The sequence below is a fragment of the Balaenoptera physalus genome (assembly GCF_965194825.1).
Source record: "Balaenoptera physalus genome assembly, chromosome: 2".
NCBI classification, from domain to species: domain Eukaryota; kingdom Metazoa; phylum Chordata; class Mammalia; order Artiodactyla; family Balaenopteridae; genus Balaenoptera; species Balaenoptera physalus.
The window spans coordinates 173,626,341-173,650,515 of record NC_138883.1 but is presented as its reverse complement, the minus strand read 5'-3'; the positions used below and the strand labels follow the sequence as shown (position 1 = coordinate 173,650,515).

At 36.9% G+C, this 24,175-nt stretch overlaps 1 protein-coding gene, 1 long non-coding RNA gene and 1 pseudogene across 10 annotated transcripts in view; 1 reads left to right on the top strand and 2 right to left on the bottom strand.

Moving 5' to 3' along the window:
- The window catches only part of LOC309656462, a 1,106,578-nt gene that overhangs the window by 624,210 nt on the left and 458,193 nt on the right, over nt 1-24,175 (bottom strand). The gene's annotated exons all lie outside the window — the stretch shown is intronic.
- The window catches only part of LOC309656440 (small nuclear ribonucleoprotein Sm D1 pseudogene), a 436,073-nt pseudogene that overhangs the window by 349,244 nt on the left and 62,654 nt on the right, over nt 1-24,175 (bottom strand). The gene's annotated exons all lie outside the window — the stretch shown is intronic.
- MINDY3 (MINDY lysine 48 deubiquitinase 3) overlaps nt 1-24,175 on the top strand; it is a 90,511-nt gene that overhangs the window by 59,299 nt on the left and 7,037 nt on the right. For all 8 annotated transcript variants that reach the window (XR_014261328.1, XM_082452882.1, XM_082452883.1 and 5 more), the window contains 3 exons: nt 6,671-6,743; nt 21,343-21,415; nt 23,955-24,042. Coding sequence is in view for 7 of the 8 variants with exons in the window: in XM_082452882.1 (XP_082309008.1) it covers nt 6,671-6,743; nt 21,343-21,415; nt 23,955-24,042 (234 nt within the window). In the remaining variant the exon portion in view is untranslated. The remainder of the gene's footprint in view (nt 1-6,670; nt 6,744-21,342; nt 21,416-23,954; nt 24,043-24,175) is intronic.

Here is a 24,175-nt window from a genome sequence, read left to right as displayed (position 1 = left end):
TAACTTGTCATGTTTCTGTATTGGTTTTTATGAATTTTTTTCTTAGTTATCTCAGTCATGTCAGTGATGTCACCCAGCTTACTGAAATTAGTCCCTCTTTCCATTTGAATTTGTTTCTTATAACTTTTTGTTACAGTAGAACCCAAATAATTGTCCAGACAAGATAAAGTATCGCTGATATAAAGGCCTAAAGGCGTTCTGTTATGAGTCAAGTCCATGAGTTTTCATTAGAATCAGCATTGAGGAGTCCACATCTCTACCTGGCCGTCTAGAATTGATGAAAATAATTGTAGCAAATGGAGTGGGTAGCAGAAAAGGCCTTATAGCATATACTTAATGTATGATAGTAAGTATTAACAAGTTTATGATTTTGTTTGTTTTCCTGTGCTGTTGTTTATGTGATCATCTGCCCAGATTGTGATCAAAATCCTGCTCAGCATTCATGGTCCAGCCTTGCTTGACATCTTTTGTGATGTGATTGCTGATTCTCTTACTCCCTTATGCTCCTGTAATTTCTTTAAACTTTCTACCTTCTTGTGATCAGGGGTACTACCTGATTTATCTGCTTTCCCCCAGTACCTAGTAGAGCAAACACTGGGCATGGTGCTAAGTACTGTTGAAATGCAAGGATTAATAATACATTATAGGGACTTCCCTGGCAGTCCAGTGGTTAAGACTCCACGCTTCCACTGCAGGGGGTACGGGTTCAATCCCTGGTCGGGGAACTAAGATCCCGAATGCCACGCCGTGCGGCCAAAAATAATAATAATAATAATACATTATAATAGTTTACTGGGTAATTCTACTGAGTGTTTGCTACGCATCAGGCACTATGATAAGCATCTTACATGCATTTGTCATTCAATCCTCAATGCAACCCTGTAAAATACGTTCCGTTTTCATCTACATTTTATACTCTGGGGCCAGAGAAAAATAACACCTACTGGCTAAAGCAAGGATTCTGTCTCCCGAGCTTTTAGCTACTTCTGTCCCTTAGGAAAACAAACAAATTATTATTCTAGTGTGAAACAGAGCTGAAAGAGGGGAGGGGTGTGCAGAGGGATGATACTTGAATTAAAGGACATGATGTGTATTAGACTTAGATGAAATGAAGAATGTATTCTAGTCTTGGGAAAAGAGTAAGCAAAAAGGCAAGAGATGTGGGATGGGAAACTTCGTGCTGTATTTGGAGAACAGTAATTGGTTCAGTATGGCTGAACCATACTCGTGCTAGGAGATTAAGATGGAAGCAGAAATTGGGATCAGGTACAGTACCAGCTGAAATAATCATTTCTCCCCAGACCATCTTCACTATACTATGTTTGCATGCTTATCTTGATATGAAAGGCTAAACATGAACATTCAAGTCATGAATGTAAAGCCTATTCGTGGAAGTAGAACAGTTACTTAATGAACAGTAAGAACTTCTCTGTGAAGCTTGATAAAACTTAAGAGTATTAAAAATTGAGTATTTTCACTATTTTTCACAGTCAAACCTTGTTTAAAATAGTAGGAAAGGAGGTAGGATTTGGGGGAATGTAGGGTCAGGGAGGTCCCTCACTTTGCATTTATACTAATCCAAGCCTACCAAGCTTAGATGACCAGTGTTGTGTGGACTGCAACGTCAGTCGTCTTTCTAGGTATCCAGACAGACGTGTGCATCACCTCCAGACTCTGCACGTTCGGAGTCAGTTCATTCTCCCGTCAAAGCTGATTTCCCTGCCTGACTACTCCTTGCCTCTCACAGTTCTCAGTCCTCTTCAGCTCTTTCAGTTCCCCTTGTGCTATGCTAATTCACATTTTTCTGCCTCTCATGATTCTGTTCCTGCCAGCTAGAACTTCCTGCCCTCTTTCCTCTCTCAGATGAGACCTAAAATATCATCTTTGTAAAACCTAGTAAGGTGATTAAGATATCATTATATCTGCAGATGTGTCAAAAGAAGGCATGTTTACTAAGTGTTAGAGCATTTGGGGAAAAAATATAATATATTCTCTAAATCATGGGTCAGCAAACTATGGCCCACAGGCCAAATCAAGCCCTACCACCTATTTTGTAATTTATTGGAACACAGCCATGTGCATTTGTTTATATATCGTACCATCTTGCTGCCTATGCATTGTATTATCATGCTATGTTATGGCCTGCAAAGCCAAAAATATTTACTTTTTGGCCCATTACAGAAAACATCTGGCAACCCTTACTCTAAATGAACACCTGTTAAACCAGAGTATGCCAGGAGTTTTCCCTAGGCTTCATCTGATCTTTCTATATCAGGCCAGGCCTATTCAAACAAGAGCTAAGAACACATTCTCTGAAGCCTAATTTTTTTATATGTTCATAACCAGAGGCAGATGATAAGCAGTAAACATTTTATTAAGTTTAATTTTTTTCTACATAAGCATAGTATATTTTTTATTTGTAGCACTTGGAACTTAGAGATGAGGCATCAGGTAGTTCACGTTAATTTTTTTTTTTTTTTTTTTGCATTTTCTGAAATCTTTAATGCTGGAGAATTTGATGCGGACCTTTTTCTCTGGCTAAAAATGGAATCTTCCTTGTTCCCCCAACTTTATAAATGGTAGTAATTTTCCAAAACTTCACTTTGTAGGAAGATTAAAATGATGCTTCATTTATATTCTCTGCCACCTCTTCCCCCAAAAGAGTGTTTGTTTTATTTTGACCAAGAAAAACAATATTCCCTTTCCTTCTGTTTAGATCATACTTTTACTTAATATTTAGAAATTTTGAAGTAGTGTTTTAAAACTCATTTCAAACTGTGCCTCATCACTTACTAGTAATAAAGGTTGAAATGCAGCAGATGGTGAATAGGAAGAATGACTATATCTTCATCTTGTGTCTCCAAATGTTCCCCCTTGCGTAAAATCTCATTTACAGCTGTATACCTTCTCCTCCATGAGAATTGCAGTAACAGTACTCATCCACAAATTCCAACAGCCATTCTAAAGGGAAGAATTGAAAAAAGAAAGGAGAGTTGGAAATAGTTCATGGGGCTAAAGCTTATTCTGGAATACATGTAGAAATGTTTGCAATTCAGGTTTGGGAGTGGTAAAAGAAGCTAAGGAGTAATAATAACGATAGCCCTGTGCTAGTAATTGCTCCCTAAATCTGAGAGCTGACGCTGCAATCCTAGCCTTGGTATAAAGGTAATTATAGAGCTAAGACTGTCCTGGTGATGTATTGGACAAAGAAAAGTGCTTTAAGAAATATTGTTAAAAATAGGTTAAATGAACAAATTTAACCCAAGAATTTGGCAGTATTCTACGAGAATTTTAAATGCCTTCTTTCTTTGGCCCAGCAATCCTACTCTGGAACTCTGTCCTGCAGATACTACTATTCATGTATGAAATTACATGTTCAAGTTTATTTGGTGCAGCATTGGTTATGGCAAAAGATTAGACACAATCCAAGTGTCCAGCAATAAAGGACTGGATCATAAAATCAGAAAGGCATTGAAGGTTGAACCAGATGAAAGCATGTCCCTTGACATGTGTATTAGCTACAAAATAACATTGAAAATGCACGAAAAGGAGACCCTAAAAGTTGCTAACACGGGATGGTAAAAGGGAAATAATTGTACATTACCAAATTTTACTGTTATAAAATAACAGATTTTTTTTTAAAGATGGTTCTGTTTTTTTTAATTATTTATTTATTTATTTATTTTTGGCCGTGTTGGGTCTTCGTTTCTGCGCGAGGGCTTTCTCTAGTTGCGGCGGGTGGGGGCCACTCTTAATCGCGGTGCGCAGGCCTCTCACTGTCATGGCCTCTCTTGTTGCGGAGCACAGGCTCCAGACGCGCAGGCTCAGTAGTTGTGGCTCACGGGCCCAGTTGCTCCGCGGCATGTGGGATCTTCCCAGACCAGGGCTCGAACCCGTGTCCACTGCATTGGCAGGCAGATTCTTAACCACTGCACCACCAGGGAAGCCCATAAAATAACATTTTAAAAAGTATTTTATCATTTATTTTAACACATTAAAACTGTGTAGGAGCTTGTATATATTCCGTTGTTTTGATTCCCATACCCATTTGATTTCTACTCCTATATGAACCGAACATACTATTGAGGTGTTCAGGCATGGCCCAGTAAGAACTACTCTAGGGGCTTCCCTGGTGGCGCAGTGGTTAAGAATCTGCCTGCCAACGCAGGGGACGTGGGTTCGAGCCCTGGTCCGGGAAGATCCCACATGCCGCAGAGCAGCTAAGCCCGTGTGCCACAACTACTGAGCCTGCGCTCTAGAGCCCGCGAGCCACAACTACCGAGCCCATGAGCCACAACTGCTGAAGCCCACGCACCTAGAGCCCATGCTCTGCAACAAGAGAAGCCCGCGCACCACAGGGAAGAGTAGCCCCCACTCACCACAGCTAGAGAAAGCCCGTGCGCAGCAATGAAGACCCAACGCAGCCAAAAATTAATTAATTAATTAATTAATTAAGTTTTAAAAAGGAACTACTCTAATTGACTCTTAAAGTTTATTCCTTCATCTTTGAGGTAAGGGTGGGATGATTAGGACAAAAGTTAATTAGTACATTTCTTACAAAAATGTATTCCCACAGAGAAACAGTTTAAATACTTTTTAACTTTTATACCCCACAACTTCTTTTTTTTTTTTTTATTGAAGTATAGTTGATTTACAATATTGAGTTAGTTTCTGGTGTACAGCAAAGTGATTCAGTTATACAAATATATATACTCTTTTTCATATTCTTTTCCATTATGCTTTATTACAGGATATTGAATATAGTTCTCCATGCTATACAGAAGACCATGTTGTTTATCTATTTTATATATAGTTGTTTGTATCAGCTAATCTGAAACTCTGAATTTATCCCTCCCGCACCCCCTTTCCCCTTTGGTAACCATAAGTTTGTTTTCTGTGTCTGTGAGTCTGTTTCTGTTCTGGAATATGTTCATTTGTATCATATTTTAGATTGCACATGTAAGTGATATCATACAGTATTTGACTTTCTCTTTCTGGCTTAATTTAGTATGATAATCTCTAGGTGCATCCAGGTTACTGCGAACGGCATTATTTCATTCTTTTTTTATGGCTAAGTAGTATTCCATTGTGTGTATATGTGTGTGTGTGTGTGTGTGTGTGTGTGTGTGTATATATATATATCCATTCATCTGTGAATGGGCATTTAGGTTTCTTCCATGTCTTGGCTATTGTGAACAGTGCTGCTATGAACATTGGGGTGCATGTATCCTTTCAAACCATGGGTTTCCCCAGATACATGCCCAGGAGTGGGATTGCTGGATCATATGGTAGCTCTATTTTTAGTTTTTTAAGGAACCTCCACACTGTTCTCCATAGTGGCTGCACCAACTTACATTCCCACCAACAGTGCAGGAGGGTTCCCTTTTCTCCACACCCTCTCCAGCATTTATTATTTGTAGACTTTTTAATGATGTGGCCATTCTGACCAGTGTGAAGTGGTACCTCATTGTAGTTCTGAATCCATTTCTCTGATAATTAGCGATGAGCAGGTTTCCATATGCCTGTTGGCCATCTGTATGTCTTCTTTGGAGAAATGTCTATTTAGGTCTTCTGCCCATTTTTTGAGTGGGTTGTTTGTTTTTTTGTTACTGAGTTGTAGGAGCTGTTTGTATATTTTGGAAATTGAGCCCTTGTCAGTTGCATCATTTGCAAATATTTTTTCCCATTCTGTAGGTTGTCTTTTTGTTTTCTTTATGGTTTCCTTTGCTGTGCAAAAGCTTCTAAGTTTGATTAGGTCCCATTTGTTTATTTTTGCTTTTATTTCTATTGCCTTGGGAGACTGACCTAAGAAAACATTGCTATGGTTTATGTCAAAATGTTTTGCCTATGTTCTCTTCCAGGAGTTTTATAGTGTCATGTCTTATATTAAAGTCTTTAAGCCATTTTGAGTTTATTTTTGTGTATGGTGTTGAGGGAGTGTTCTAAGTTCATTAATTTATATGCGGGAAGGCTTTCAGCTTTTCACCATTGAGTATTATGTTGGCTGTGGATTTGTCATAAATAGCTTTTATCATGTTGAGATACGTTCCCTTTATACCCACTTCTTAAAAAGGATTCAAGATGGTAAAAAGGGATGCTTGGAAACTTGTTCTCTGATGAGGTGTGTCTGAATGAACACAATTACAGGCAGATGCTTGGACCAGATTTATGAATAGAGGAAAACAGTTAGAACCTAGATTCTAGTTTCATGTCAGTCAAGTGTAGAGTTTCATAATAGTTAATATATGTAGAGTAAAGGTTTGTGAAGAGTCCAAGATAACAGTGAATTTTGTGCTTATTTTTGGTAAATTGTAATATTGCTTACTTTGTAAAGAAACTAGTCATGATAGAGAGTTTTATGGGAAAAAGAAATCCGCCTTTTGGATATTTCCTTTAATAAAAGTTAAAATTCTGAACATGCAGAACTTGATTATTGATCTGTGCCTAGCTATTGATGTAACATACTTCCTAAAGTAGTAAATTTCAAGTGCATTCCTATGTAATTGTTTGCTGTCATATCTCTGGATTTAACTTTTAAATATTTGAAAACTAGAGTATGCTTCCAGTTAGATTTTTTACTTGGACAGTAATATAAAGCAAAACTATCAGTCATTATTTTCAATGCCATGATATTGTAGCTCGTTGATAGCATGCTTTTTTATGTTTTCAGGATATGGCTTTAGTTGCCCCTGAGGCTCCTTCAGAACAAGCCAGAAGAGTTTTTCAAACTTACGATCCAGAAGGTAAAGGATTTTATTTTTTATTAACATTGACTCTGTGTTTTATATCTTCATATGTTTGAAATATATTGATACTTTCCTGAGTTTTATTTTTAAAGAGTTATGGGATTATTGAAAGAAATGTAGCTTGCATTTCTTGAAAATTTTAAATAGGAAATGGTGAAAATGGGAACCAAAAAAAATAGGAAAATTCAGTGATCATCATATTCTCACATGGTATAAGGGTTTTGTGTTTCTTGTCGTACTAAAGTTATGATTACTTGAATCTTGACCTCTGATGGTGTTAAACAGGGAAAAATCCACCTCTTGAATAACTTTTCAAAGAGCTTAAGTCATGTTTTATTTATTTATTCAAATGAATGTTTCAGAATATTTCTTTTTTAATAATTGAGATATAATTGACATATAACATTCTGTAAGTTTAAGGTACACAGCATGTTGCTTTGATATATTTATATATTGCAAAATGATTACTATTTTAGCATTAGGTATAACACCTCTATCACATCACATAATTACTTCTTTTTTGTGGTGAAAACAGTTAAGATCTGGTCTGTTAACAATTTTGAAGTTTATAATACAGTATTGTTGACTATAATCACCATTGCTGTTCATTAGTTCTCCAGAACTTATTTATCTACTAGTTGCAAGTTTCTACCTTTAAACAACATCTCCCCAATTAACCTACCTCAAGCCCCTGGTAACCACCACTCTACTCTGTTTTTACAAATTCAGCTTTTCTAGATTCCACATATAAGTGATATCATACAGTATTTGTCTTTCTACGTCTGATTTATTTCACTTAGCATAATGTCCTCAAGGTTTATCCATGTTGTCACAAAAGGTAGGATTTCCCTCTTTGTCATGGCTAAATAATATCCCATTGTGTGTGTACACCAGCATACACACTGTAATCTTTATCCATTGACAAACACTTAGGCTGTTTCCATAGCTTGGCTGTTGTGAATAATATTGCAGTGATTGTGGTTGTGCAGATATCTCTTTGAACTACTGATTTCACTACCTTCAGATATATACCCAGGAGTGGAATTGCTGAATCATATGGTAGTTCTGTTTTTAATTGTTTGAAGAATCTCTGTACTGTTTTCTTTAATAGAGATACCGTTTTATATTTTCACCAACAGTGCATAAGGTTTCCCCTTTCTCCACAAACTCACCAACATTTAATCTGGTCTTTTTTTTTTTTTTTTGGCCATGCCGTGTGGCATGTGGGATCTTCCCTGACCGGGGATCAAACCCGTGCCCCCTGCATTGGGAGCGTGTAGTCCTAACCACTGGACCACCAGGGAAGTCCAGTCTCTTGTCTTTTTGATAAAGGTCTTCCTAACAGGTGTGAGGTGATACCTCATTGTGATTTTGATTTGCATTTTCCTGATGATTTGTGATATTGAACATTTTTTCATATACCTATTGGCCATTTGTATGTCTTCTTTAGAAAAATGTCTATTCAGCTCCTTTGCTAACTTTTTAATTGAATTATTTGTGTTTTTGCTCTTGAGGTCTTTGTATATTTTGCTTTATATATTTTGTGTATTAACCTTTTATCAGATATATGGCTTGCAAATATTTTCTTCCACTCTATAGGTTGCTTTTTCAATTTTATTATTTCCTTTGCTGTGCAGAAGCTCTTTAGTTTAATGCAGTCCCACTTGTTTATTTTAGTTTTGCTGCCTGTTCTTTTGCTGTCTTATCCAAGAAATCACTGCCAAGACCAATGGCAAGGACCTTTGTCCCTACATTTTCTTTTAGTAGCTTTACAGTTTCAAGTCTTACATTTAAGTCTTTGATCCATTTCCAATTGTTTTTTGTGAATACTGTAAGATAGGGGTCCAGTTTCATTCTTTTGCATGTGGATATCCATTTTTCCCAACTCCATTTATTGAAGAGACTATCCTTTCCCAATTGTATATTCGTGGCACTCTGATCAAAAATTAGCTGACCATATATTCATGAATTTATGTCAGGGCTTACTATTCTGTTACACTGGGCTATGTGCTTGTTTTTATGCCAGTAGCATATTCTTTTGATTGTTAGAGCTTTGCAATATAGCTTGAAATCAGGTAACATGATGCCTCTGGCTTTGTTCGTCTTTCTCAAGATGGCTTTGGTGGTGCAGTATCTTTTGCGGTTCCAAATAAAGTTTAGAATAGTTTTTTCTATTTCTGTGAAAAATGTCATTGGAATATTGGTAAGGATTGCATTGACTGTGTAGATCACTTGGGGTAGTATGGACATTTTAACACTATTAATTCTTGATATAATCCATGAGCACAGTGTATCCTTCCATTTATTTGTGTTTTCTTCAATCTCTTTCATCGGTGTCTTACAGTTTTCAGTGTCTTATACCTCTTTGGTTAAACGTGTGCCTGAGCGTTTCATTGTTTTTGATGCTATTGTAAATGCAATTGCTTTTTTAATTTCACTTCAGATAGTTCTTGTTGGTGTATAGAAATGCAACTGATAACAATATGTTGATTTTGTATCCTCCAAATTTACTGAAATCATTTTTTCTAACAGGCTTTTAGTGGAGTCTTTAGGGTTTATATATAAGACCAAGTTATCCACAAACAGAGATCATTTTACTTTTACCTTTCCAATATGAATGCCTTTTATTTCTTTTTTGTGCCGAATTGCTATGGCTAGGACTTCCAATAATATGCTGAATAGAAATGGCAAAAGTGGGCAATCCTGTCTGTTTCCTGTCTTTTCTGCATATTGACATGATCATACAATTTTTTTCTTTTATAAATGTGGTATATCAGATCTGTTGATTTGCATATGTTGAACCATCCTTGCATCCCTGGAATAAATCCCACTTGCTCATAGTGTATGGTCCTTTTAATCTGCTGTTGAATTCAGTTTGCTAATATTTTGTATCTGTATTCATCAGGGATTATGATCTGTAGTTTTCTTTTCTTGTAGTGTCCATATTTGGCTTTGGTATCAGAGTAATGCTGGTCTCAAAGTGAATTTGGAAGTATCCCCTCATCTTTAATCTTCTGGATGATTTTTAGAAGGATTGGCATTAATTCCTCTTTAGTTGTTTCGTAGATTCACCAGTGAAACCATCTGTTCCTGGACTTTTCTTTGTTGGAAGGTTTTGGATTACACTGTCAGTCTCCTTTTTGTTACTGCTCTATTAAGATTTTCTTTGTCTTCATGAGTCAGTTTTAGTAGGTTTTATGTTTCTAGAAATTAATCCGTTTCTTCTCAGTTGTCCAGTTTGTTGGTGTGTTATTGTTCATAGCAGTCTCTTCTGACTCTTTGTGTTTCTGTGGTAACAGTTATAATGTCTCCTCTTTAATTTTCTCTGTTTTGTTTATCCTGTCAAAATCAGCTGTTAGTTTTATTGCTTTTTTCTATATTTCTGTTCTCTGTTTCATATATCTCTGTTGTAGTTTTTCTTTTTTTAGTTCCTTAAGGTGTAACGTGAGGTTGTTTGAGGTCTTTTTTGTTTCTTAATGTAGGCATTTATCAGTATAAACTTCTTAAAACTGCTTTTGCAGCATCCTAGGTTTTGATACATTGTACTTCCATTTTCATTTGTTTCAAGATATTTCTTGATTTCCCTTTTGATTTCTTCTTTGACCCATTGGTTGTTCAGGAGCATGTTGTTTAATCTGCATATATTGCATTTTCTTCCTGTTGTTTATTTCTCGTTTCCTGTCATTGTGGTAGGAAAAAATACTTGGTGTGATTTCAGTCCTTTTAAATTTGCTAAGACATGTTTTATGCCTTATCATGTGATCTATCCTGGAGAATCTTTTATGTACGCTTGAGAAGAAATGCATATTCTGCTGCTGGTATATGGAGTGTTCTGTATATGTCTGTTAGGTACATGCAGTCTAAAGTGTAATTCACATCCATCATTTCCTTACTGATTTTCTGTCTGCATGATCAAACTGTTATTGAAAGCGGGGTATTGAAGTCCCCTACTTTATTTCATTGCTCTCTGTTCTCCCTTCAGATTTGTTAATAATCATTTAATACATTTAGGAGCTACAATATATGGTGCATATATGTTTATAGTTGTTATATCCTCCTGATATATTCATCCCTTTATCATTACATAATGACCTTCTTTGTCTCTTGTTACAGTTTTTGATTAGAAGATATTTTGTCTGACATAAGGATGGCTACCCCAGTTCTCTTTTGTTTTCCATTTGTATGCAATATCTTTTTCGTCTCATCACTTTCAGCCTGTCCATGTCCTTTAAGCTTAAGTGAGTCTTTATAGACTCACATATAGTTGGGTTTTGTTCTTTTATCCATTCAGCCACTCTGTGTCTTTTGACTGGAGAAATAAAACCATTTACATTTAGAGTAAATGTTGATAGGTAAGGACTTACTATTGCCACTTTGTTAATTAATTAATTGTTTTGTGGTTCTGTAGTTTCTTCTTCTTTTGGTTTCTTTGTGACTTGATTTTTTTTATAGTAGTATGCTTTGATTCTCTTCTCTTTATGGTTTGTCTGTCTGTTATAGGTTTTTGCTCTTTGGTTATCATGAGGCTTTTGTAACACATCTTAGTCTTATAACTATTTTAAGCTAACAACAACTTAACTTCAATTACATAAGAAAGTTCAATGCATTTACGTGACCTCCATAATTTATTTTGATGTCCCAGTATACATCTCTTTATATTGTGTATCCATTAACATAATATTGTAGATATAGTTATTTTTAACCCTTGTCTCTTAGCCTGTATGGTAGAGTTCAAAGTGATTTACACACCACCACTACAGGATTTTTATTTTTTTAAGGTGTAAGTGATGTTTAATATTATATTACTTTCACGTGCACAACATAATGATTTGATATTTTTATGTATTGCAAAATGATCACCTCAATAGGCCTATTAACATTGATCACCATACCTAATTACAAATTTTTTGAGTGTGATGAGAACTTTTAAGATTTGTTCTCTTAGAGACTTTCAAATAAGCAATAGAGTATTATTAACTATAGTCACCATGCTGTACCTTACATCCCCATGACTCACTTATTTTATAACTGAAAGCTTGTACCTCTGACACCTTTCACTCATTTCACCTACTCCCCCACTTTTGGTGTTAAATCCAAAAAATCATTGCCAAGAGTGATGTCATGGAGCTTACCACCTATGTTTGCTACATAATAAGAATTTTAATGTTTCTGGTCTTACATTCAAGTCTTAACTCAAAATAGATCAAATTTTGTGTGTGGTGTAAGATAGTGGTCCAGTTTGCCCAGTACCACTTATTGAAGAGACTGACCTTTCTCCACTGTATATCATGGCTCCTGTGTTGTAAATTAATTGACCATTTAAGTGTACGTTTATCTCTGGGCTCTCTGTTCTGTTCCTTTGATCTGTGTGACTGTTCTTAGGTCAATACCATACTGTTTTGATTACTATAGTTTGGTAATATAGTTGGAAATCAGGAGGTGTGCTACCTCCAGCTTTGTTCTTTTTTTCTCAAGATCATTTTGGCTATTCATTCGGGGTCCTTTGTGGAGCAGTATAGTATCAGAGCCAGGGTCCTAGGATCTGGTGCATACAGAGCTACCACAGTAGTCCTGAGGTACAGGTGCACTTGCTGCAGATGTGGCACTGATGTCTGCAGTATACATACGTACAGCTCTTCCGTGGACCTGGGACCTGAGTTTCAGGGGCTCCCCATAGTGGCTCGCTGGTGTGGGGGTGTGCGACAGCGGCACAGGCCCTGGGATGACAAGCTGTGGTGGTGGCTTGGGCCCAGGCTGCAGTAGCAGCATAGACTGGGCATGGTGGGTCAGAGTCTCACTTTTGGCCCCCTGCGGCAGTCACAAGGCAGTAGCAGCAGCACAGCTGCAATGCTGATGTGTTAAAGCCGAGCATCAGGAGTGGGGCTCAGGGCATTGCAGTGATGTGTCAGAGCCTCAACCTGGGATGGGGGGGTGGGCAGGGCTCCGTGATGGAGCATCCTTGAGGATGATGGGTCAGAGCTATAACTTGGTATCCAGTAGGCGGGGCCCAGGGCAGCAGACACTGTGCTGGTAATGGTGGGACAAAGCCACTACCCTGAAACCATGGATGAGGCCCAGAGCTCCAGTCCTGTATATGGTGAGGTGCTGAGGCGCACCTCATTCCAGAGAGCAGGGTACAGCAGAGACGGGTCCCTGAGGGCAGGTCTCCTGCAGCGACAGCTCTAGCCTCTGGGAGTAGGTGCAGGGGCTGGGGAGCACTGTGGGCAGCTCCGTCAGCTGGGAGCGATGTTGGTAGGAGACCACTGCAGCAAAGGCTGCACATGTCCCCAGTGGAGAGGCCTGCAGGGGTTCTCCTTTTCCCCGTGTGGTGAACTTCCTCTGAGGCCATCCCTCCTGGTTCCAGGCTGCTCTTGACTGGGTAATGGCTTGACTCAGGTAGTACACTTCTGTACTGTCCTGTGCAGTTATCCTTGATTTATTTTGGAGCTCCACAGGGTTTTTGGCTGCTTCTTTCTAGCCCAGTACTTTCCCTGGGCTGTTTTCTTCAGTTTGTGCTGTTTGTTTATTGTTTTTGTTGGTTTCTTGTGTGGGAGACATGAGCTGGGGTCTCCTAGCCCTCCATCTTGCTGACGTCACTCCCCAGAATATTTCTGTATAATTGATTGTGCCAGAAGAAAATACAGAAGGAGGATAAGAAAAATCATCTTTAGGATTCTCTTTTGAGCCTGAGCTTAGCTTCTCTACCACACTAACAAAGGTTGTCTTAAAAGTTCACATATATGTCACTGTAATGTCAACTCTGTCATTGTTAGCTAGGTTATTTTAATCGTCTTTGCATTTATGTACTTTGATAATGGTTATGACTAAACTATGATAGCTAGCTCACTGACTTTTCCAGTATAACTTTAAAACTGAGCCATGCCTTATGTTCCACTGTAAATTACCATGAAGGAACCTACGTTGTTGGGTTAATCCTTATCAACTCCTGAATGGACTCAGTTATCTTTATAAATACACTTTCTTCTGTCTTGAAATTTTTAACTCTTGGAGATCTACTCTTTCCATCTCTGAAAATTTCAGTCATACAAATTCTCGGAATCTTAGTAACCATATAACTTTAGTTACTTTTCAGTCTATAAATCTGTTTTCTTATATATCAGATGATAAAAACCACCTGTTTCTTGAGAGTCCTTATGAAGATTAAATGAATAGCATTGTAGAAAGCACCTGCCCAGTCCTTAACACATAGTAGGTACTTTATAAATGTGAGTTCCTCTCTCTCTACACCTCAAGTTAATTGGTGCTGGTATTGGTGAGTTAACCTTCAGTTAGCTTCTACCACTGTACCTTTTCCCTACCTTAAGAAAAATAAATGTTGCTTTCTTCTTGGAATTAATAATCTTTTAAACTTCCAATAACATTTCATTCTAAGTCTTTAGAAGTAAAAGTAATTTACTTCTTTATATTTTCCCACCACTGAACGAAATCCGTCTTATAGTAAGTTAACAACTTCAGCTGGAATCATTGGGATATGCAGCACATTGAACTATGTCATGGAGGGTGACAAATACAGTCATTCTCTTACCAATATGAATCCTCTGATGGAAAAGATAGGAAATAAATCATTTCTATTCCTAAATGCTTTTAATATATTTTGAGTTAGGATCAAACTTAATCAAGTACAGTTTTTGGAAACTGTAGCAAGTTAAAATGAAGATAAGATTGATATAAATAAGATTAAAAGAAATGTGATCAAAGTGAACTGAGGTTAGCTAGAGAGCTATCATGAAGACCTGAGGAGGTACGATCATGTTGGCAAATGGAAGCACAAAGAAGAGAAAGTGATACCCATGAACACGAGGTAGGAGATAGAAATTTACATACAAGGAATAGCCAGCAAAGTGTTTGACTTGAATGGAAAGACAGGACACAAGAAAAATAATTACGTAGCGTTTACTAAAGAGAAGTGATGCTTAGAGGCAAGTGGTTATTGGAATAATCAAGGAAATTAACGGTCAAGGCTTGGATTTATATTTTAAAGAAATATATTTCAGAAAATGAGTCAGGCGATTTCCTGTGGCATACCCGCCTCTTAAGGATTTATTTAAAGTATTTGGTTTTTTTCCCCTGCCATCTCTCACCCCGCTTCTAGATGTTTGCCTTTTCTATACCTCATATCCCAGTGGAGAGTGGTCGTGAAGTGGTATACACATACATATGTAAATGTCTGCTCTGTTTCAAGATATATTAGGTGACATGTTTCTACCCATATTGATAATAGTTACCGTATGAGAGGAGGATTCCTTCTAGAGTGGAATACATTATAGGATGAAGTATGTAAGATGACATGGATAAACTGGGTATCTTTCCAGAGTTTCCAGTCAGGTCTTTATAGTGCTGCTTAATTTTGATTTGAAATGATTGTCCAAGATATCAAGCGTACTCTTACCCCAGTGTAACCACTACAGACCATTCTCAAACCAAACGTATGGCTTTTCTGTAATCTGCCTTTTTGGATCCCTCTGCATTCGTTTCTTTAGTGAGAATTTTAGAACTGAAATTGAAATTGGATGCGAATGAGTTTCTTGAGAAAGGAAATGTACAAGGAGGGTATCAGAATATCTTAGGAGATAACAACTGTGAAGGAACAAAGGCAGCATAGAGAAACGCCTTCAGAGCAAGAAGGAGTGTTCACAGCCATAGGAGACGTGGACTTGAAGAGCCCGATGTTATCTAGAAGGCCAGTTTGAAACAACTCCGTCAGGAATACAAAGATACTAAAACTAAGCTTTAGTATCTTATAGTCACAAGTAGTAGATTTGTTTGCTTTTTGCAATTTCAATTTTTTTAAATCATTAATGAGGTAGCAGGCTCCATTTTGTCTACTAAATTACAAGGAAAATTAGAATATCTTATTGGCAATATTAAAACATAATTTATGATCAGTGGCAATTTTTCAGAATTGAGTCCTGAGAAATACATATGAAAATTAATTTGCTGTGTTTTTACTAGAGAGAGAAAATTATTGATTAAATAAATTAGTTTTCATCTGTATAGTTTTATGTGTGACAACTTAGCAGGACTATAATCTGAATTGTTAAGAAGCAAACAAAACTTGTTTGGTCATCTTAGAAAAGCTATCTCTTTCTGTCTATGACTTACGGAGAAAATAAACTCCACTTTCTCATTTGAATTATCACTGTTTATGGTTTAGCTATAGACAGTCCACTCTAGGAAGCTGAAAGATTAAAAATAGAAAATTCTTCATTTTTAGTCACAAACTAATCAGCTAATTTACTGATTTGATCCCCCCTTCCCCCAACATAGCACACTTTTATTTCAAGATCTGAACAGATCTGGCTTTCTCAGAACACTTACTATATTAACAGTACTTACAAGTTTCTGGGTAGTTCCGGTTTCCGTTTAGCAGAGGCTGGTGTGGTGACAGTTGCCCTTTGTCACCCTCTTTAGAATATTTGTAGAAAAACTGACCTAGAGGGAAGCTAAAGAAAAGAGAATTCAAGTTCTGGTACCCGTGAGTACTTTTGTATCTGTCTCACTCTCCCCACCTCACCCTCACTCCCACTCCTGGTGTCTGCATGTGCCTATCAGGTAGGCAGGCCTGTAATCGGCAGTGTTAGCGCCTGCTTTAGGTGTATTATGAATTAAATGTACTTGCAGGCTAATCACCATTTATAGCATTGCCTCCGTGAGACTGTATTTTCAGTGTTCTAAACAGGTGACTTATAAATCAGGTTTATGTTTCAAAAGACCATTAGTAACTGAGGACCTGTCTAAAAATAGTAATAATCATGATGGCTGGTCTTTGCATGAACATCAGTTTATAAAGCAGTTTACCTGCATGGTCTCATTAAAACCTTAGCATAAACCTAGGAGATAAGCAGGGATGACCAGCACCATTTTGTTCTTAAGAAAAACCAACCTTGTGAGGGTTTAGGTCACTTCTTCAGAGCTGCATGCCTAGTTATGAGAACTGAGACCAGATTTGAGGTGTTCTTCCAGAACGTCAAGCAATCTTTCCCCCTCTCTCCACTACCAGTACCTTTTTAAAATGCTGAGGTCATAAAGAGCTGTGTTTTAACCTCTTTGTCTACTTTTAACTATTTTTAATTTATTGGAATACGGATATGATATTGACTGTCATTCCCACTGAGCAGTTAGTCTCTACTTCAGAGTCTTTAGGATCTAAGGAGCTCAATAATTGTTTTGATGCCAAGCATACATATAAAATAAGTTCAAAAATATATTTTTAGCTGTTAGTTTCTCCTTTGTAATACTTGCAGAATTTTAATTTCAAGCAGGACCTTGACATACCATCTCTAATTACGTGGTCCCTTTAATGAAGAATCCCAAATTCAGGAATGGAAATGAACACTAGTGTGTGTGCTCAGATCCTAAAGAGAATCAAGTACTGGTCCTCTATAAAGTGTTACGTATGGGCTTTAGAGAAAGTCCATAGTTTTGTTTCCTGGGGATTTGGGTTGGGGGGTGGTGTTGTTTTTATGTTTTGTTTTGTTTCATTTTGTTTTTTACATCTCTTTTGTGGGGGAAAGTTTGGATATTTGGTTTGTATTCAGATACATGTTTTATAGTAATTTTTAAAAATAATGAAAGAGTAGGGACAGAGGTAAATTGATCAATGTGATCAAAGATACTGGACAAGAGAGGAACTTTGGAGTGCCTCCAGGTATCAGAAAATGGCTTTCTAAAATGCTAAAAGCATTCCAGTGGGTATCAGACAACCTGGATTTAAATCCCACCTCTGTAAACTCAGCTGTGTGATGTTGGGCAAGTTCCTTAACTTCAGTTTCCTCAGCTGTAAGATGGCCTTTGTATCTACTTTACATCATTATTCAGGTACTCAATAAGTTGACCATACTGTTGTTTAAAAAAGAAAAAAATCCAAAACTGTGTAGCATAGAGCTTATTCAGTAATCTCCAAAGAACTGAATTCTACACAGATGGTATTTGAAATTTTTAGCATCACCCGTAATGAGGTTTCTTTTGTTTTCTTCTCTCTCTCTCCCTCTTATTCTCTTTCTTCACTCTGCCCCGTTGTAGACTTCATCAACCCTGTTTGGACAAGGAATATATATTTTGATTTTAAAGAGCCCTTGTATTTTTAGGTTGCTAAAATATATTGACAGCATCTTTTGTCTGAATGATTTCAGTGTGGTACATTTTTTTAATCTTTAAGACTAATTTTACTTGTTGTAGATAGTTTAGTATACACCCATCCTTAGACATTATCTAGAAGTTTCCTTTTGTTTAATTCTGTCTTTTCTCTTCCTTTTAAATCACGTCGTCTTCTCTCTACCTTTGCGTCCCTTCCGTCACTGCCATTCACCTTGCTGTACCATTCTCTTCACTGTTTCCTGCTGCCCCAGCCATAGTTTTTTTGTATCCTGTGCACCATGTTTGGTTTGTTTTGCAACTTTCCCATCACATAATTGAAGTGGTTCTGTAGGACAGGCCATAAAGCAGCTACTCATTTCTTTGTAAACTTCATAGGTACAATTCACAAAGCTGTTTTCGGTTGAACCGTGGCGCCTGAACAGAGCAGTTTGTTTAACTCTGAAGTCAGGATTAGCTTGCATAACTGTAACAAATGCTACTGAGCAGCTACTTGTGTCAAGCGCTGTGCTCGGCCCCCGGGTCATGGCATTCCTACTGTCTGTGGCCTCCGTTCACGGGGCCAGAGGCACGAAGCAGCAGGGCGACACCAGGGCAAGCGCAACTACGAAAATGTCCTAACCTTGCCTCCGGGCAAAAGCCACATACTTTTTTTCACTAAGAGTTCTATTAAATTGTAGGGATATGTTATTATAAGCGTCAATAATAATAGCTAGGTAAAGTATGATACAACATTGAGTAAAAATAAAATAATTTGTTAATTTTTTACTAAAACCAACAGCATTTAAATTCTCCTCAACTTGATCTTGATTGTCTCCTCTGTTCCTAAGGAACTGTACTCTTTCTCACCTGCAGGGGTTTGAAAACGTTACGGTCCCCAGTGCTGGGTCCCCATCTCCTCTCACGCTGTTTCTTGTCACGCTGTGGCCTCCTGACACCTGCTGTCTCCTGCAGCTCTCCCTTCAGCTGGTGCCTCTGCTAGGAGGCCTGCCAGTCTCCCCCCCGTCTTTCCAAACGGGAATCATGATGGGTCCTTCCTTCTCCTTCGAGGCCAGCTCGACTTCTTCACCATTCTGAACTGGTCCCCCTACCCAGCAAACTGCTAACTCACTTCACCGTTGCGCCCCTACCCAGCGCTGCTCTGCGCAGAGTTCCTCTTCCCGAGCTCTAGGAGCTGGGTGCTTCTTGCCATCTGTTTACTGGGTTTTAAAGAAACAAAAAAAACCCTCTTTTTTAAATTTATAAACAGCTTTTGTCCTCCTTTTCAAACGTCTTAAACACAGTTTAACTGTATGTGAATATTGACACCGTAGCTGCGTTCCGTCACAACCGCGGGCAATGCCCCCTTGTCCTCCCCGCCCATCCTCCCCATTCTTCTGAGCTTGAAAGCCTGTACAAGTCCATTTTATATTCATGTGGTTAAATTACCGATGCATTCAAGTTCTACTTTTTCCTTTGGTGCTTCTTAGGTCGGCTTGAGCAATCAACAAATTGTACGCTCAGATTTCCTCTGCTGTTGGTATTGAGGTCTTCTTATCATTGTGTCTCTGTTTCCATATTCTCTGAGGAACCAGCTGACTAAATACTAGATGGCGTTGAGTTTCCATCTGCTTAGACTTAAGGCTGCTTTTTCTAAAGAATTTGTCTTGACAGGTATGATTATTAAAGAATAAAGTAATTTCAAAACCAGTGTTTTAAAAAGGTAAGTAATTCCAAATCTCCTCTTCTAATCTTGGGTGTATTAAAAGTCTTTGAGGTATTGAAAAAAATGATTCTGCAGTCTCCAGGTATAAAATACTGTATGTACAAAAACTAGAGTCACTGGCTTGGTGTAGTCATTGCTGTACTCCAGAATGTCCGTGTTTACAAGTTGTAAATCTCTTAGACCCCTTAAAAATGTGTTGGAATGTTTAAGCTTGAGGTTAATCACGTTTGAGTTAAGGAGGTCATTGTGTTGTTTTCCTAGTTGTTGTTTGTGTCTGTATACAGCCCATTAGCCCTTTCTGGGGATGGGAGCTGCGTCTCGGGTTACAGTAAGAAGAGAAAAGGCTGCCTGCCATTCAGTGCTTCAGAAGAATATTGTAATACACACTGCTTCTGTCAAGTGGATACACATGACAGCCCATAAACATAGAAACCTATCCAGATAACTGTTCTGGCTACCAGTAGCCAGATAAAGCCTGTTGTTGTACGTTTGGAAATGCTAAGCTTCTAGCTGTGACCTAACTAAGCAAAATGAGTAATTTTCTACCTTTCAAACTTATCAAACTTAGGCTTACAAAGCTTGAATATTTTTCACAGGTGCCTTCAAACAAGTTTTTTTATTCTCTATACCTTCAATTATTGGTAACTTGACAAACTGGAATTCTAAATGTTCACTTTCTAAAATTATATTTAGGATAATTTTTAATTATCCTAAATGATTCTTAGCCTTTTAGTCAAGGCCAATCTGTCTTCACATGGGTAAGCATGTGCTTATGAGGTTTAAGAAAAGACTTTTAAAAAAATCATAACTTCTTTATTTCCTTGCTGGTAGAGGACACACTATGTGCAGAAAGAGCAACTACACTTTATAGTTTGATTATAGAAGCAGGGCTTTTGGACATCTTCTCCTCCAGGACAAGATTTTTTTTCTTTTTTCTTTAATTATCCTAATCCCTGAAAAGGTTATTGTGTTGGAAGTTGATTTAAAGCTGAGACAGTCTTCAGGAAAGAATAAATGGGTAGAGGAAGTCAGGCATTGTACATTTAAGGGAATCAACAAGTCGCTTGTTTATAAGTACTGTGATTTCAAACTGCCCTACAAGCTTTTTGTGTGTGTCATGTTCTATTGCATCATCTGAGTTTGGGCCATTTACCAATGCTATTTCCTCATCGAGCCCAAGAAAAGGAATATTTTCCATAAACTACTCTGCATCAACATTTGATTCTACTCTGCATTCCAACTTTGAATTTTTTTCCCTATTAAATCTATGGCTTTTATTTAAATCAGGTCTGTTGATTTAAGTCAAGAGATATCTTTTCTTGATCGTATATTGTCAGAGATCTAAATAACAATGGATCATGAACATTCTTGCAAGAAGCTAAAATAACATTGCGACAAAAAGAATTTACTTGTAAAGGTTTATTTTAATTGGATAACTGTTAAAAACTTAAGTAGAAAAAAACTTGTATCATTTAAATTTGTAAGCCTGTTTAAGAAGTAATTTGGCTTTCAGGTTTCCTTGGACTTCTCAGGGAGAAGTCATGTGGTTCATTTTTGTATTAGAAAACTAACCTTGAAAATAAATCTTTGCCTATGTGCCCAAGAAAACTAAGAGAGTACCTAATAATAATATTGTGCCCAAAATAAACTTAATATGCTGTTTCTTAATTCTTTGTATCCCTCTTATGTGATTCTTCGCTGGAGTCTGTCTGAGCAGCAATAATAGCATTTCTTGAAGTAAACTTAATCCAAATTGTTTCTGTAATTCTTTTCCAGATAATGGATTCATACCTGATTCACTTCTAGAAGATGTGATGAAAGCATTGGACCTTGTTTCAGATCCTGAATAGTAAGCTACATACGAAGTATTATTTAACCACCTCTGATTCTGTTAAGTGTAAAACATTATACACACATTATTGCCTCTTTTTTAAAAATCTAAGCGTTTATGTATATATGAAGCATAGCACTTTATATTAAGCAACGATTTAGGAAGCAGTCAGACCAATCAGAGACTTGACTTACCTAAAATGAGCTTCCTTTCCCACTCTGCACTTATGGTCTAGTTTTAAAAAAAGGGTCCTAAAAATGCCTTTCTCCATATTAAATATGTTTGTTCTCACTGAAACTTTTTCCATATTTTGAAATTTTGTGCATGTCTTTAGTACCTTCAGCTAAAGTAGCGACAGTTATGTAGAATGTCTATATTGCTAGTCATCCTGCTTAAATAACCAGCAGGCCTCTGACATTCAGTCTTAAAGACCCTGAACATTCTAAATGATCTGAAACCTTTGTAAGTGGCCCCAGTATGTTACAGAATATATAATTTTCAGTATTGCCTAACATTAATATCAGTCATTGTCTTCGTTAATGTACATTATTACATCTATAACTTCTTGCATAAATTTGGGATCTTTATTATCCATGGGAAAATATCTCTCTGGTTAAGTGGATAGATCTTTTAATCAAATATGGTAATCAAATATATAATATATTGTTCAAATATAGGTGATTTAAAAATCATATTTGATCTACACTAACTTTTCCTTTTTCTGCACAGTTGTTGTTTTGTTTTGTTATTTCCCCCTTCTGAAAATGTATCTGACAATGAACAAACTTTAGCTTACAAACATTTAAGGAAAGGATTCAGCAAAAGCAGCATAAAACATATTGGTACACAGTTTTTAGAACTTGATCCTGTTCTGTTTTTAAATAAATAGTTAGGGTGTATTTTCTTCGAAAGTATGAAATACATATAAACATTTGCAAACTAATCACATCTGAATTAGTATGTCTCAATGTCAGTACCTAGCACTGTGATGTTACCCTTACTTAGTAGACATAATTGTTGATTCCAACTTAAAGAGGAGAAATTCAGAGACAGTTGAACTAGTCCAATAAATGGTATAATAGTAACTACCATATTTCTTCTCAACTGATTACCAAGTGGAGACCTTGTTTACATTGCTCTAATATGCAAAAGGGAATTGAACTGAGGTCATTTTGGTTACTAACAATTCTTAAGATGGGAAGGAGGAAAAAGGCAAAGTTGGTTTTTTGTTTCGGATTCTTACGTAGATGCCTATACGTCATCTACTTAATTTTCCTTGTTTCATCAGAATACATAACATACCCTGAATTTTAAAGTTAGCACAGTAGAGTCAAATTGTTTTTCTAGAAGTAGCTGAAAGATTGCACTGAGTTATTTATTCGGTCCTTTGGTCTAGTCATATTAAATATAATATGACGTTGCCTTCCTCTGTTTCATGTCATAACCTCCTGGCATTACTCAGACCCCATTAAAGTGTCATATCCTTTGCATGTTGTACAGTTGACCCTTGAACAACACAGGGGTTAGGGGCACTGACCCCTGCGCAGGTGAAGCTCCGTGTGTAACTTCTGACTTCCCCAAAACTCAACTACTGATAGCCTGCTGTTGACTGGAAACCTTACCAGTAACATAAACAGTCTATAACATATATTTGGTATGTTATATATATTCTATTACTGTATTCTTAAAGTAAGCTAAAGAAAAGAAAATGTTATTAGGAAAATCATAAGGAAGAGATTTTATTTATGGTACATGTATGTATTTATTGAAAAAAAATCCATGTATACGTGGACCTGTGCAGTTCAAACCCATGTTATTCAAGGCTCAATAAGTTGTATTTAACCTGACATTTATAGTTTGAAAGATAACATGGAGATTGAAAATTTTCTGAAAAGACCATTTTCATTTTTAAAACTCTCTTCAAACTGCCGTCCACTTTTCTCCACCTTCTTTCTAGTCACACATAATACCTTTCAGCAACCTTGGCTACACCTATACTTCAGCTCTTTGAAAATTAAGATATCTTACCTTTTTTAACCTTCAGTTTACACTGTCTAAGAATTTTATGCCTCCGCCTCATTTGGTTCTTGATAGTAAGCTTTTTAGATGTTTTTGATTATCTGATGTACCACTGCTTTTGATGCTGTTTCTTCTTCTCTTTGGGCTTAAAAAAAAAAAAGTTTAAGTTAAATGGCTCTTTTGATAGTTAAATTCAGGCATAGCTATGAAGCAAAGAGAATGTGCCTTTGGGAGGTTATAAGCCTGTTTTTACAAGCCTGGGTTTTTAAGTTACTTTACCTAATAAGGAACAATATTCCAAAGTCATCATCATAATTTAAATTCTAAATAGTAACAGATTACTCTGGTTTAAAAATAACCAAGTTTTGGCAAATTAGATGTCATCCTGTGTATTTGTCATTAAGGGTCTAAAAAGAACAGCTGTCAGGATTTTTGGCAGTCAAATGTGTTACAGTACTAGTAATTTAATCATGAAAGGAGAAAAATAAGCTTTTTTTTCCATTGGTATCCACTGTTTTTCTTTTTTCTCTCCCCATAGTATAAATCTCATGAAGAATAAATTAGATCCAGAAGGATTAGGAATCATATTATTGGGTCCATTTCTTCAAGAATTTTTTCCTGATCAGGTAACATAGCTGAAGAAATATATTTATTGTTTTGTTCTGTTGGGAGGATCATATTTTGATTGTTTCAGCATTTTTTTCTACTAGTTAAAAATGTTCTAACATGCAGATATTAGACTAATAAAGCACTATTATC